This window comes from Canis aureus, chromosome 23 (assembly GCF_053574225.1).
Source record: "Canis aureus isolate CA01 chromosome 23, VMU_Caureus_v.1.0, whole genome shotgun sequence".
Classification (NCBI taxonomy): Eukaryota; Metazoa; Chordata; class Mammalia; order Carnivora; family Canidae; genus Canis; species Canis aureus.
Genome location: NC_135633.1, coordinates 23,586,856 through 23,600,303, shown reverse-complemented (window position 1 = coordinate 23,600,303; position 13,448 = coordinate 23,586,856). Strand labels below are relative to the sequence as shown.

Genomic DNA, 13,448 nt, shown 5'->3' with positions numbered 1-13,448 from the left:
TTCATATTTTCCCTTTTCTTCTGCCTGTTTTAGAAAAACATCAGATGTATAAACAACAGTCTTGAGAATATTCTAAAATTCTCTGCTTTGTTTTCTTTTTTTAAAATATTTTATTTATTTTATTCATGAGAGACACAGAGAAAGAGAGAGGCAGAGACATAGGCAGAGGGAGAAGCAGGGTCCGTACAAGGAGCCCGACATGGGACTCAATACCGGGACTCCAGGATCAAGCCCTGCGTCAAAGGTGGATGCTAAACCCCTGAGCCACCCAGGGATCCCCTCTGCTTTGTTTTCTTAAGAACTTTCTGCAAAAGATCTAATTTTGCATCGATTGTATGTTGTACATAACCTGACTTGGTATGTTTTCATCTACTGCTCACTGTAGTTCTCCTTATCATTTATTACTGTGCTTATTTTTCCTTTCTCCTCCTTCCTATTAGTTCCTGTCTGAAAATTATATCTCTCATATAGTTATTCTTTTACAAGTGTCAAATTCAGTTTCAAATATGATAAGTGCAGTTAATATTTAAACTGTATATTTATGACTAATGATAAGTTAGACTCTACAAAAAAGTATACTTCAGATTCCCCAAGGTGAATAATGCAGAATATTACTCCTCAAAATGTAGAAGTGCCTCCCAAAGCCATTTTGGGTTTTAACTTCTTTGGGTTGCTTCCATAACAGTGGTAACCAGAGACTGTTTTTGGGTTGCAAGACTTGCAATTTTCCTCTTTAATTTCTCAGTCAGTATTTCCCTTCAGTAAGTATAAATTTCTCAGTCAGTATTTCCCTTCAGTAAGTATAAAAGCAGAAACCTTGTGACACTTTCATAGAGTTATTGGAGGGATTCTTTTAGGCAGAAGATTGTACAACCCACACACTATGTGATGTAGGGGGTAGAAATAAATGATCCCTTCTCCTGATTTAAGAGGAAGAAAGTTACAATCCAGCCACTCAAGCTTTCAGAGTTACTTATTAAATTTGGACAACTAAAAACTTGGAGGATTTCATGTAGTAAGAGTGTGACATCACTTGGAATATTTCTAAATGGTAACATGATATGTACATCTTTGGGATTGCTTCTTAAATAAGAATACTGTATTTCATACCTTCCAGATCTCATTTGTCACACTCCATATGTGACTAACATGAAGCATAGTATATGTCACCTTTTTTCCTGTAGTTTTTTTTTCTATCATGTACCCTTTAAATAGAAATATTATATGTTCTTCCAAAACATATATTGATAAGGATCACACACACACACACACACACACGCACACAGAAACAACATATTTCTTAACCTTAAAGTCATTCATTACCTTCCTATACTCAGTGTTTCAGACTTAACACTATAGAGATGGACCCTTTTGGTGCTCCCTCATTTATTCATCCAGAAAACCACATTCTGATACATGCAGAGCAGTCATTTACTGGCTTGTTAAATTGGTCAAAAGATGTCCAAAATATCAAGTACTGAATAAAGGATAGACCTTTATACTTTTCACAGTTCCACGGGAAAAAATGTGCCTCCATGACAGAGAAGCCATGGGGACATCCCCAGATAAAGGGATGAGTGAGAAGACAGGGGCTGGGAGGATTAAAGAAGAGAATGACTATTAGATTGCTGCAAATTGTTTGCTTGTAGAGAAACCCTCCTTTACTCGTCTTCTGTTCTCCCCCATCTCCCATGGAGGCACTGACACTGAGTAGTACTGCCATCAACTCTTAAAGAGGAAATCTGTTTTCCTATGTTTCAAACAGATCCTCATAAATACAGTATGTACTCATAAAAAGCATACATGGTTATCCTTTCATAAGCTTACCAGAACCATGAAAACACACTTAAACTCTCCAAATATCCCTAACTGAAGGACTGTTTCCTAGGCTTCAACACTTACTAACCCCGTGTTTTCCTCTTGTGAAAAACTCTTGAACGGTACAGATATAGATTTTTGAATTATTTATCTGATGAGCAGATTGTAAAGAAGTAATTTGTAAGGCAGTGGATTATCATGAGTGGAAATGAATTCAGTAGAAATGATAGCAATGCACTGTTTTGTGACTCAGGATAAGTTTCATTTAGTGTGGAATCTGAACAACATATGACATCTGGTCTTGGGAATCTATCTCATCTATATAAGTGATATAGATGAGATAGAATGGTATATATATATATATATATATATATATATATATATATAAAATCACAAAGTTCCTTTAGGAAGGGCAATCATGACATAATGAATTTAAATCTTTTGTAGTCTGGGCTCAAAGAGTTCAGATTAGGTAAGATTCTGTGGATGAAAAATACACACATATATACATACATTGTATAGCCTACAGGGAATTTTATAATCCAGTGTTTAGATCACTGGCTTTAACTTATTAGGTGTTCAATATACATGTAGAAAGCATAAATACAATACAGAACATTGGAAAAGAAAACTGCACAGAAGGATATACACATTGGTTTCAAAAAATACTTTTTCTCGAGAAGCATACATGATTTGATCACTATGATGACATCCTTTTGAAAATACCAACCTGGGGGATTTACCCCAAAGATTCAGATGCAATGAAACGCTGGGACACCTGCTCCCCGATGTTTCTAGCAGCAATGTCCACAATAGCCAAATGGTGGAAGGAGCCTCGGTGTCCATCCAAAGATGAATGGATAAAGAAGATGTGGTCTATGTATACAATGGAATATTACTCAGCCATTAGAAACGACAAATACCCACCATTTGCTTCAACGTGGATGGAACTGGAGGGTATTATGCTGAGTGACGTAAGTCAATCGGAGAAGGACAAACATTATATGTTCTCATTCATTTGGGGAATATAAATAATAGTGAAAGGGAATAGAAGGGAAGGGAGAAGAAATGGGTAGGAAATATCAGAAAGGGAGACAGAACATAAAGACTCCTAACTCTGGGAAACGAACTAGGGGTGGTGGAAGGGGAGGAGGGCGGGGGAGGTGGGGGTGACTGGGTGACGGGCACTGAGGGGGACACTTGACGGGATGAGCACTGGGTGTTATTCTGTATGTTGGTAAATTGAACACCAATAAAAATTATTTTATTAAAAAAAATACCAACCTGTATGTAAATCCAGATGTCACAATGTATCCATATTTTTGTTACCTATACTGTATTCCTTCAGGTAAGTCATGTAATATAAAAATAATTTCAAGAGAGATAATCTTCATTCCTATGATATCCTTAAAAAAGATCTCTGCCTCCTAAAATCTGGCTCTTTAACTATTTCATCCATTGAGAATACAAAATGTTTACTTCCTTAGCTTAAAGATTTTTTTCTCCTTCATTGAATCTATGATTCAGAAAATAAAAAGGTGGTATTTGGAGGAGTCCTCATGTCCTAAAAAATTTTACTGAGATCACTCAGGCTAGCCTTTTCTCTACCCTTCTCTACACTGATACTATACTAATTAGCTCATACAAGAAATTGATTCAGAACTAACAAGCAATCCAAAGATGTAGCTTCTATATGTAGCAGCTTCCACGTAATATTCTCAGAGGATAAGCAAGAACAGCATTAAAAAAAATAGCATTTGACACAAACTGGTCCCTATAGAGTCATTGCCAGATGGGAGAATGGTTTGTATACTTGGTAACAGGCCTCGTATTTTGCCTGTGAATATCCTCAGGTGTTAATTCCAGATGTAGCCATCCTTCAATAATACAATACCTTTTATTTAATCTGTCAACCACTTAATGGGACCTGAAATCCTGAAGAAGACTAAAAATAATATATTCTTTACTCCTCTGATTAACTGAATTTAATTCCAACCAAAAACAAGTAATAATGGTTTCATTTCCTTTGGATGTATAACCAAAAGTAGAATTGCTGGATCACATTGTAGTTTTGCTTTGTGTTTTCATTTTTGAGGACCCCATACTGGGTTCCACCATGGCTGTACTAACACTCCCACCAACAGCATATAAGGGTTCTCTAGTCTCTACATTATCTCCAACACATATCTCTTGTATTTTTGATACCAGTCATCCTAGGTGTGTGAGGTGATATCTTTCTATGGTTTTGCTTTGCATTTCCTCGAGGAGGAGTGAAGTTCAGCACCTTTTCATATACATGTTGGACATTTTCATGCCTTCTTTTGAGAAATGTCTCTTCAAGTCCTTTGCCCATTTTGTGATGGGGTTATTCGGAGTTTTTTTGGCTACTAAGTAGTATGAATTCCTCAAATACTTTAGATATAGGCCCCTAACGAACTATCTGGCTTGCAAATCCATCCTCCTACTCTTTTTGCTTTGTCGAGTGTTTCTTTTGCTGTGCAGAAGCTTTTTAATTTGATGCAATTCCACTCATATACTTTTGTTTTTGTTGCCTATGCTATGATGTTATATATCTGAAAAATCATTACTTAGACCAATGGCAAGAAGATTTTTCCCAGTGTTTTCGTCAAGGACTTTTATGTTTTCAGGTGTTTCTTTTGAGCCTTTTTTTGAGCCTTTTTTTGAGTTCTTTTTTGTGAGTGATGTGAGATGAGGATATAATTGCATTCTTCTGCATGTGGATATCCAGTTTTCCCAACACCATTTATTTATTGGAGAGGCTACTGTCTCTCCATTGTTTTAGCATCCTTGTAGAAGACCAGCTGATTATAGATGGATAGATTTACTTCAGGGTTGTGTATTCAGGTTTTATGGATCTATTTCTCTGCTTCTATTCCAGTATCATACTGTTTTGATTACTGTAGCTTTGTAATATATTTTGAAGCCAGAACGTGTGATGCCGTCAGCTTTGTTCTTGATCAATATAGTTTTCACTATTAGAGGTCCTTTGTGGTTCAGTGTAAGTTTAGTGGGTTTTTTTTTCTATTTCTGTAATAATGCCATTGAGATTTTGATAAGGATCACAATGAAACTATAGATCACTTTGGATAGCACAGAAATCTTAACAATATAAATCCCTCCACTCAAGAAATATGATTTATTTCCAATCATCTTTAATTTCCTTCACCAGCATTTTATAATTTTCAGTGTACCAGTCTATTATGTCTTTGGTCAAGTTTACTAATGTATTTTATTCTGCTGCTGTTTTGAATGGGATTGTTTTCTTAGTTTCTTTTCCAGATAGTTCATTACCTGTATATCAAAACACAACTAGCTTATGTGTATTAATTTGGTACTGTGCAACTATATTTATTAGGTCTAACAATTACCATTAATAAATTGAAAAACTTAAAGCTATTCACTGGTAAAACTTAAAACTCTTTACTAATAATAGTAAAACTATCACTAGTAAAAACTAGTAGTGATGGAGTCTGGGATTTACTCTTGTTACGTTCATCTTCAGTTGACTTTCCATCAGATGTACTAAGCATTGTAGTAGAAAGCTCCAACCCACCTACATTGCCCCATATTATTGTTGTTTGTTCCCCTCAATGCCTAAGTTTTTTAGTGAGAACTCATTTCACATCTTCTAAAAACAGAGATAAATGGCTAATATTACATTATATACTGAAGTCAAAGTATTCAGATATACATATATGCATTTGTTTATGTATGTGCAAATCTATCTGTATATATCCACTCAGTATTTAGTTAATATACATGCTTCCCAACTTGAAAACAAAGGTTTTGTAATCAATTTTGAAATAAGCAATTTTCCAACTATGTAGAGAAAAGAGATGTAGTCATAGGAGCCTTAAGTGTCTGGCCCACAACAAAAAGCTCACTACCCCAGGTACGCTACTTCATTAAAAGAGCTTATCTGAATTATAGGTTTGACAACAGAGATCAAGTCTTTTAACAGCATGAAACACCTATTTGTGTCCACAGAGCATGGTTGAACATGGTGGCTCCTTCCTCATGACAGCTCTCTGTATCCGGTAAAAGAGATCTCTGTTTAAAGTGACACCAGTACAGGCATAGATAATAGTTATGCACAGGGCAGCCCAGGTGGCTAAGTGGTTTAGCGCTGTCTTCAGCCCAGGGACTGATCCTGGAGACCCAGGATCGAGTCCCACGTCAGGCTCCCTGCATGGAGCCTGCTTCTCCCTCTGCCTGTGTCTCTGCCTCTGTGTGTGTGTGTGTGTGTGTGTCTCATGAATAAATAAAACATCTTAAAAAATAGTTATGGACAATGTATACATTCATCTGGTGACTCAGAAATCTAGAGAGCATTGCATAGACAATATGGAGGAGGTAAGCAGTGAGAAGGCAAAATATCCACAGAAACATCAAGAAATAAAAGGAGGATTCTATTGCATCCTATTGATACAGTAGATTCAAGGAAATGTTCCATTATTTCTTGCTTAAATGATACCAAACACTTTTAACTCTTAACTCTCAATTCCTTCCTAAAACATTTCCTCTCAAATCCATACACATATTTAAATATTTTAGTGTTTAAAATATGATGTGGATTATTGTGCGAGATACATTTAGACAAGCAGGTTTGTGTATACATATGTGTATGCACATATTTACATTTGAATGTAATCTATACTTAAATTTTTACATATGTATAGGTGTGCATATACACACATACTTGCTTCTTTATCTCCCACAATATTCCACATCATGTTCTGAACCATAATAATATTTAATGTGTACAGATACCCACAACCATTGTCTCAAGACTCTTCCTTTGCCAAATCCATCTCTCTGCTTGAAACTCCATTATTTTCAAATTATGGAATAACCCTCAAATGCAATGTAAGAACAGGTAAAAGTAATCTGTGGTAATAAAAAAACAAGAAATAGTTGCTTGGAGGGAAGAGAGACTTAGGAAAATGACTGGAAGTTGGCATGAGGGAACTCTGAGGTACTGAAAATTTTCTGTATCTTATGTTGGGTAATGGTTACCCAGTAGCATACACATGTTAAATCTCAGTGAAAAGAATAATTAAGACTCATCCTTTGATGTACATTTGGGTTGTCAGGGCTGTAAATTATTATACAAGTCTTATTGCGGACTTATCTGTTTCTTTTTAGTAAATACCAAGTAGTAAAACTGATTTTTGTGGAGATGTGTATTTCTTTGCAACAACAACAACAAAAAAATCAAGTAGAAAGAAGGAAGATTAAGACATATTAATATAGGACCTGAACAGGAAAAAACATGGATATAAACTGTTATTTCAAGAACCAAGTTATAAAATATAATAAGGAAAGTCTAAAGTATTTCTCTGCTAAAGTTTGCATTCTCTTGATGAGAATTTCACATTTATATATGCATATTGAAGAAAGGGGGGGTACTCCTAAAAGAACAGACAACTGATTGAGAACCTTTGAGAAAACTGAGTTAGACAGACATAAAAAGAGAGAGAAAGAAGGAAAAAAAGAAAGAATTGAAAGACAAGACCTATGTCAAAGAATGAAGTGGGAAATAATCAGAGTGGTGTAGAGAAAAGAAAGTGAGATAAGGAGGTAGCAAAAGGGAGAGATGTCAGCCCTTAGAATAAATTCCTGAGGAAACCGGGAAGAAGAAAAAACGGGAAAAATCAATGAAAGATAATAATGATGGTGCATGAAAACATTTTCTTTTCCTCTTCACAGACCAAACTGACTCCGTATGTGTACTGAAGTTGAACTAATGATTCTGATATTGGACAAATACTAACAACTTAATGCTAAAAAAGTATGTAAGTGAATAAACAAGCTGGTGATGATATCACATGAAGATACAGAGTGTCAAACAGTTGAGCCTCACTCAGAAGAAAGATATCTAGGTGGAAATCCCTAGCTCTCTTGGTTACCATAATCTAAAAGCCAGTAACCTACAGGCTTGCTAGAGAAAGGCAATTTGCCCCCATTTTGCCATCAGTTACCTAATAATTTTTCTACGTCAGGTGACTGAACTAAAACGCTGGGTCAGAAAGCAGCTGACATATGAAATATCCTCCATATTCTGAGAAGGATAACCCATTACTGATAATAAGCTATAAAACTTGTCATCTGGGAGGTTTTGCTGAAAGATTCCATCACCTTTCAAAAAATAGAGGAGAGATGATGAATTACTGAATATTTCAATGACCATGGGGAGCTTGAAGAATGTGGTCCATAAGGAAAAAAATACTTAAAGTTCATTTGAAGCTGAAAATTACTATGAAATACTAGGCAACAAGAATGACATTCTTCATAGGAGGATAAAGAAGAAAAGGAGGAGATGAAGGGGAAACAGGAATAATATGTAGTAGTAGTGGGAAAAGAGGGAGCTGGTGGAGCAAGATTACTATAATATTGATCAACACAATAGTAACTACTATATTACTTCATCTATAGGTCCTGTCAGGTAACAGAGGATGAAAACATACTTCTGCTTTATTTCTGCATCTTAAGAAATCTCCATTTCTCACATTCTAGTGATTTCACTCATGAGTTCATGCTCTAATTTCTCTAAACCTAACCCAAGATCAGAGTTCCCAATTCTCCATCCAGGCAGACTTCTTCCTTCTAGAATTCAGAAAACTCTCTGGCCTTATGTTGCAGGGCCAGTCCAACTCACTCCTGGAAGGAAGCTGGGGGATCAGAAAGATAATGACACTCTGGGGATTGGGAAGGTAATGATGCTCTGGGATCAGCCCAAGCACCCAGGAAGGCCTAGTAACCTTTCCTTTAATATCTGCCTCTGGTGGAAATGTTGGTGAGAACAAAGATGCAACTCACTTACTCACATGGCAAATCAGCCCTCAGCTCTATCCAGGTAAGGTTTTCCTTTACAGTTTGGGAACTGGGGGTGAATAAAGGGCTATAATGGGTTATATTTTAAGAGAGAATGAATAGACTAACTTTTCTCACTCCTGGTCATTAATTTTTCTATCCATTGCCATGTTATATTTTTCTCTGTATTTAGAATTTTTCATCAACAAAAGGAGAATGGGGAAGGGAGCTTAGATTATTGTAAATCTAATAGAATTTATATTGAAAGAATTTTGCAGATAATTCAGTCCCATCTTCTATTTCTGTCCCTCTAATAATTTATGATACATCAAAGTGGTTTTCATGATTCTGAAATCCAGTCACCTGGATACCTATTAACTGTAACGTTTTCAGTTCACTGAAAATAAAAAAAAATGATGAGACAACCAACGACCTATGTCTGTGGAGATGTGGGGTGTTTGAATGACACAGAAAGGATAAGAAATACAGGAAAATTGTAGGCTATGAAAAGCTTTACTGTCTGATCCATTTATACATCATCTTAGTCCTTTTTATGATGGAGGAAAGGATACTTAATCCTCCTTTCTGACCTCTTGCCTCTGCTGGAGATCATTTATTAAAACCTTTCTTTCTTGGGGATCCCTGGGTGGCTCAGTGGTTTAGCGCCTGCCTTTGGCCCAGGGTGGGATCCTGGAGTCCTGGGATCAAGTCCCACGTCGGGCTCCTAGCATGGAGCCTGCCTCTCCCTCCTCCTGTGTCTCTGCCTCTCTCTCTCTCTCTCTCTCTCTCTCTCTCTCTATGTCTATCATAAATAAATAAATCTTCTTTCTTTTCTACTCAGTAACTAAGATTGAGTCAATCCCTTTTATGATAGCATTTATGTTATTTGAAAGATAAGACTCATCAAATCCATGCACTTATTGTTTCTCATAATAGTTGTACTTAACGTAATTCAGATGCACTGGGCTTATCTCATTTTATTCCTACTAACTCACAAAGTCTGTAAAGGAGTAATCGTTACAAAGACTTTGTAAAAATCATGTGACATTATTTAACTGCATGGAAATCTGCAAAGTAGTTGAGACATCATCTTATTTTGGCTGTGGTCAAGTTATATACCGGAAGATGGAAGGAAGCTCTTTAGCTCTGGAATTTTCATCTTGTGGTAATTTTTTTCATTTCTATCATCAACACGTTTTCACTTCTGTGTGTTTTTTTCTTGTCTCCTCAATATTATGCAGCCTATTTTTGTCTTGACAAAATAACATATTTTCATAAACTGCTACGGAAATTATGTGAACTATGCCAACCACTGATGTGCTCTCTATATGATCTCATTTAATAATGGGGTAAGTAAAGTAATTGTTGTTAATTTACAGATGGGTAAACTGTGGGTGATATGTAAGGTAACTAGGAGGATTCCATAAAAGGTAAATGTATGTGTGTGGTGAGAGGCTCATCTTTCAGAGTTTCAAAGCTTTAAATTTAACCGCTTGCTGATTTCTAGATAAATACTCTGATAAAGGCATTATCATCAAGTTAAATACAGCTAAGTATAATATTTATTTTTTCATTTACAATATCAGCCAGATATTGAATAATTATTTAGGAGATACCGATTTATTTAGATTTTGAGATTTCTTTCTCTCTTAGCTTCTATCATCTGGCAACTCACATTCATAACTATTGGCAACATCTTCCACATATTCCATTAGTTCTTCCACCACATATATCTAAATATAACAAACATCAAAGGAAATTATTTTTCACAATATTTATTGCTTTAGTCAATGTCTTATGACTATTTTGACTATAGTCTGATCATTAGTTTTACTGTTGGAAAACAAACAAAGAGAACTCGGTGTCTATCCATTAATTATTTTTCATTAGTGTAATAATTATTGTATCAAAAATTCCTTTGATGCTTCCACACATGTACTTTAAGTGACCATGAGGCAGCTATTTATATGACTATTTTTAAGCGACTGCCCCAATAAAAAACAGAAGAGTTCTATTGCTATACATAAAAGTCTCCATTTCTAGGGTGAATGGATGTTACCAAATCAGAGGAAAATATTTTGTGAGAGTTATTTCAGTAAGCGTGTTGACATGGAAAGACTGGAGTAAAACAAGAACTGGTTTAAATATTAGAGAATAATTAATGCAGTAGATACTACTGGGAAACAAAAAATGAACTTCTTAGTTGTGATTTTGGATTCCATTAAAGAGAAATCAGGTCAATTAATAAAAAAGTATAAACCTAGGGAGACATAAGATTAGCTCATTATACTCAAAGGCGCTTCAGGATTCAAACCACAGCTAATTAACAATAGTATAGTGTATAGAATACACTATCATAGTACAGTGTAAAATTACTGAGAATAAAGTAGTATCCTTATTGTGGAAACCAGAAGATATTCAACTTTACCAAGTAATCCACGGATATTTAACCTGTGGAGAGTGAACATCATGCTCATCCAGCAGTATGGCATCTCTAAATTGGCTAAGTTCTGCTTCTGACTATATCTATCCTATCTTATTTTTAGTTGTTACTCTTCCTAAAATGTCCCTCTGTATTCTTTCACTAATTTTCTAAGACTCTGTAAAAAACATCCTCCATATTCCACTCTCCCTATTCCTTTCAACAAATCCACTTTAAATTTAAGTGAACTTAATTTATTCAGAGAACTGCCCATCCCTGGCTGCCTTTGAAACAGACCACCTTCTTTAAATTTCCTTGAAGGGCCACACTTAATGTCCTGTCAAACAGTGACTTATTCAATGTCTTTATAATGAACACTGAGTGAATGCAAGATGGCTAAACTATCTCCTACCAATCCCCACATGAGAACCAATGCCACAGATTCAGGGATATATAACCTGCTTCCTTGGACCAGGAGTAATACTGATTGAGGATGAAGACTTGCATAAACTATGTACTCATCCACATGGGGCAACAGAAATGGGGGGGGTTCTTCTAGGTCCACAAGATGCCCGGATGGAATCTTAATTTGCAGCAAAACTGGGCTGACATCCACAAGTAAATAAAGAAGGAAAGCCTACTGTAGGTGTCTCAAACAGCCCAGCCTAGAGGTCATAGAAAATGCAAAAGATCAGTATTCTCAGACTCATGGTTTCCATTTCCACAAAGAAAGCAGTTTTTTTAAAAAAATTTATTTATTCATTTCTTCATGAGAGACAGAGAGATTGAGAGAGAGAGAGGCAGAGACACAGGCAGAGGGAGAAGCAGGCTCCATGCAGGGAGCTCGACGTGGGACTCAATCCCAGTCTCCAGGATCACGCCCTAGGCCGAAGGAGGTGCTAAACCACTGAGCCACCTGGGCTGCCCTCTAGCAGAAGTTTTGTAGGATTGTTTGCTACTGCTGTGTTAGCACAGAACCTCTGAATAATCCAGCCAAACTGTAACCCAAAGCCTTAACTTATTTCTTCAAGGATCGATATGTCTGAATGATAGTGGGGTTTGTGTCCTCTTCACTTCTCACTCCCATTCTCTTTCTGCAGGATTGAGAATTAGTGATGAAAAGAGAGAGCACAAACTTCCATGGCATCCATTAACATGTCATATCTGGACCCCACAACAGTGATGCTAATTGGGATCCCTGGACTAGAGCATGTGCAATTTTGGATTGGATTTTCCTTCTTTGTAGTATGTGTGGTGGCTTTTCTGGGAAACATCATTTTACTGATCATCATTCCTGCAGAACGCAGCTTGCATCAACCCATGTACATCTTCCTGGCAGTGCTGGCAGCCACTGATATAGGACTCTGTGTAGCTATTGCTCCCAAGATGTTGGCCATCTTCTGGTTTGGTTCCCGCTCCATGGCTTTTGATGCTTGCTTAGCCCAGCTTTTCTTCATCCATTCCTTGCAGGGCATGGAATCTGGCATCCTGTTGGCCATGGCCTTTGACCGCTATGTTGCCATCTGTGATCCACTGAGGCACACATCCATCCTCACTCCTTTCACCTTGGTTACTTTGGTGCTGGTTGTGGCAATTCGGGCAATGGTGCTCGTTGGCATTCTACCTGTTTTAATCAAAAGACTACACTTTTTCCATTCCATTGTGATTGCTCACTCTTACTGTGAGCACATGGCTGTGGTCAAGCTAGCTGCAGAAGACATCCGAGTCAATAAAACATGTGGTCTCCTTGTAGGTTTTACAATACTGGGGTTTGACATGATTTTTATTATTATTTCTTACATTCTTATTTTCCAGGCTGTTTTCCGTCTACATCAAAAAGAGGCTCGGCTCAAAGCATTTAATACATGTACAGCTCACATTTTTGTTTTCCTTGAATTTTATATTCTTGCCTTCTTTTCCTTCTTCAGCCACCGTTTTGGACATGTTGCTCCCCCTACCCATATTCTTCTGTCTACCATCTACCTGCTTGTGCCACCTGCACTCAACCCTATCGTCTATGGTGTAAAAAACAAGGTGATTCGTAGACGTGTGGCACAGATTTTTTTTCTGAATTGTCAATCCCGGCAGTAAACTATTAAGTGGTTATGCTCATGGGCAGAATACTTTTACTTTCCAGGGATGGAGACAGGTTGAACTCTGGGTGTTCATTATTGGGGGCTTTACTTCAATATGCCCAAACATAAAGGCATTTATGAAAAGACTTTTATTTCACAAACTACAGATAGTTTGTGAAAAATCTATTCTATTCTGCTATTATTTCTATTCATTTTAATTCTAATTTCATCTTTATCAATGCACTTCCTTTTTATCTTTTTAATTTGCAATTCTTTTACTTTTTTAAAAAAGATTTTAT

The 13,448-nt window shown here is 36.6% G+C and overlaps 1 protein-coding gene across 1 annotated transcript; it reads left to right on the top strand.

Moving 5' to 3' along the window:
- The first annotated feature begins 12,214 nt into the window (after nucleotides 1–12,214).
- LOC144295416 (olfactory receptor 52A1-like) lies at nucleotides 12,215–13,165 on the top strand. The gene has a single exon (XM_077867809.1). It carries the CDS (start codon nucleotides 12,215–12,217, stop codon nucleotides 13,163–13,165), a length of 951 nt encoding a protein of 316 aa, XP_077723935.1.
- Nucleotides 13,166–13,448: the final 283 nt, after the last annotated feature.

What these genes read in the sequence shown, in the direction of transcription:
- LOC144295416 (XM_077867809.1), top strand. Translation starts at nt 12,215, where the DNA reads ATGGCATCCATTAACATGTCATATCTGGACCCCACAACAGTGATGCTA.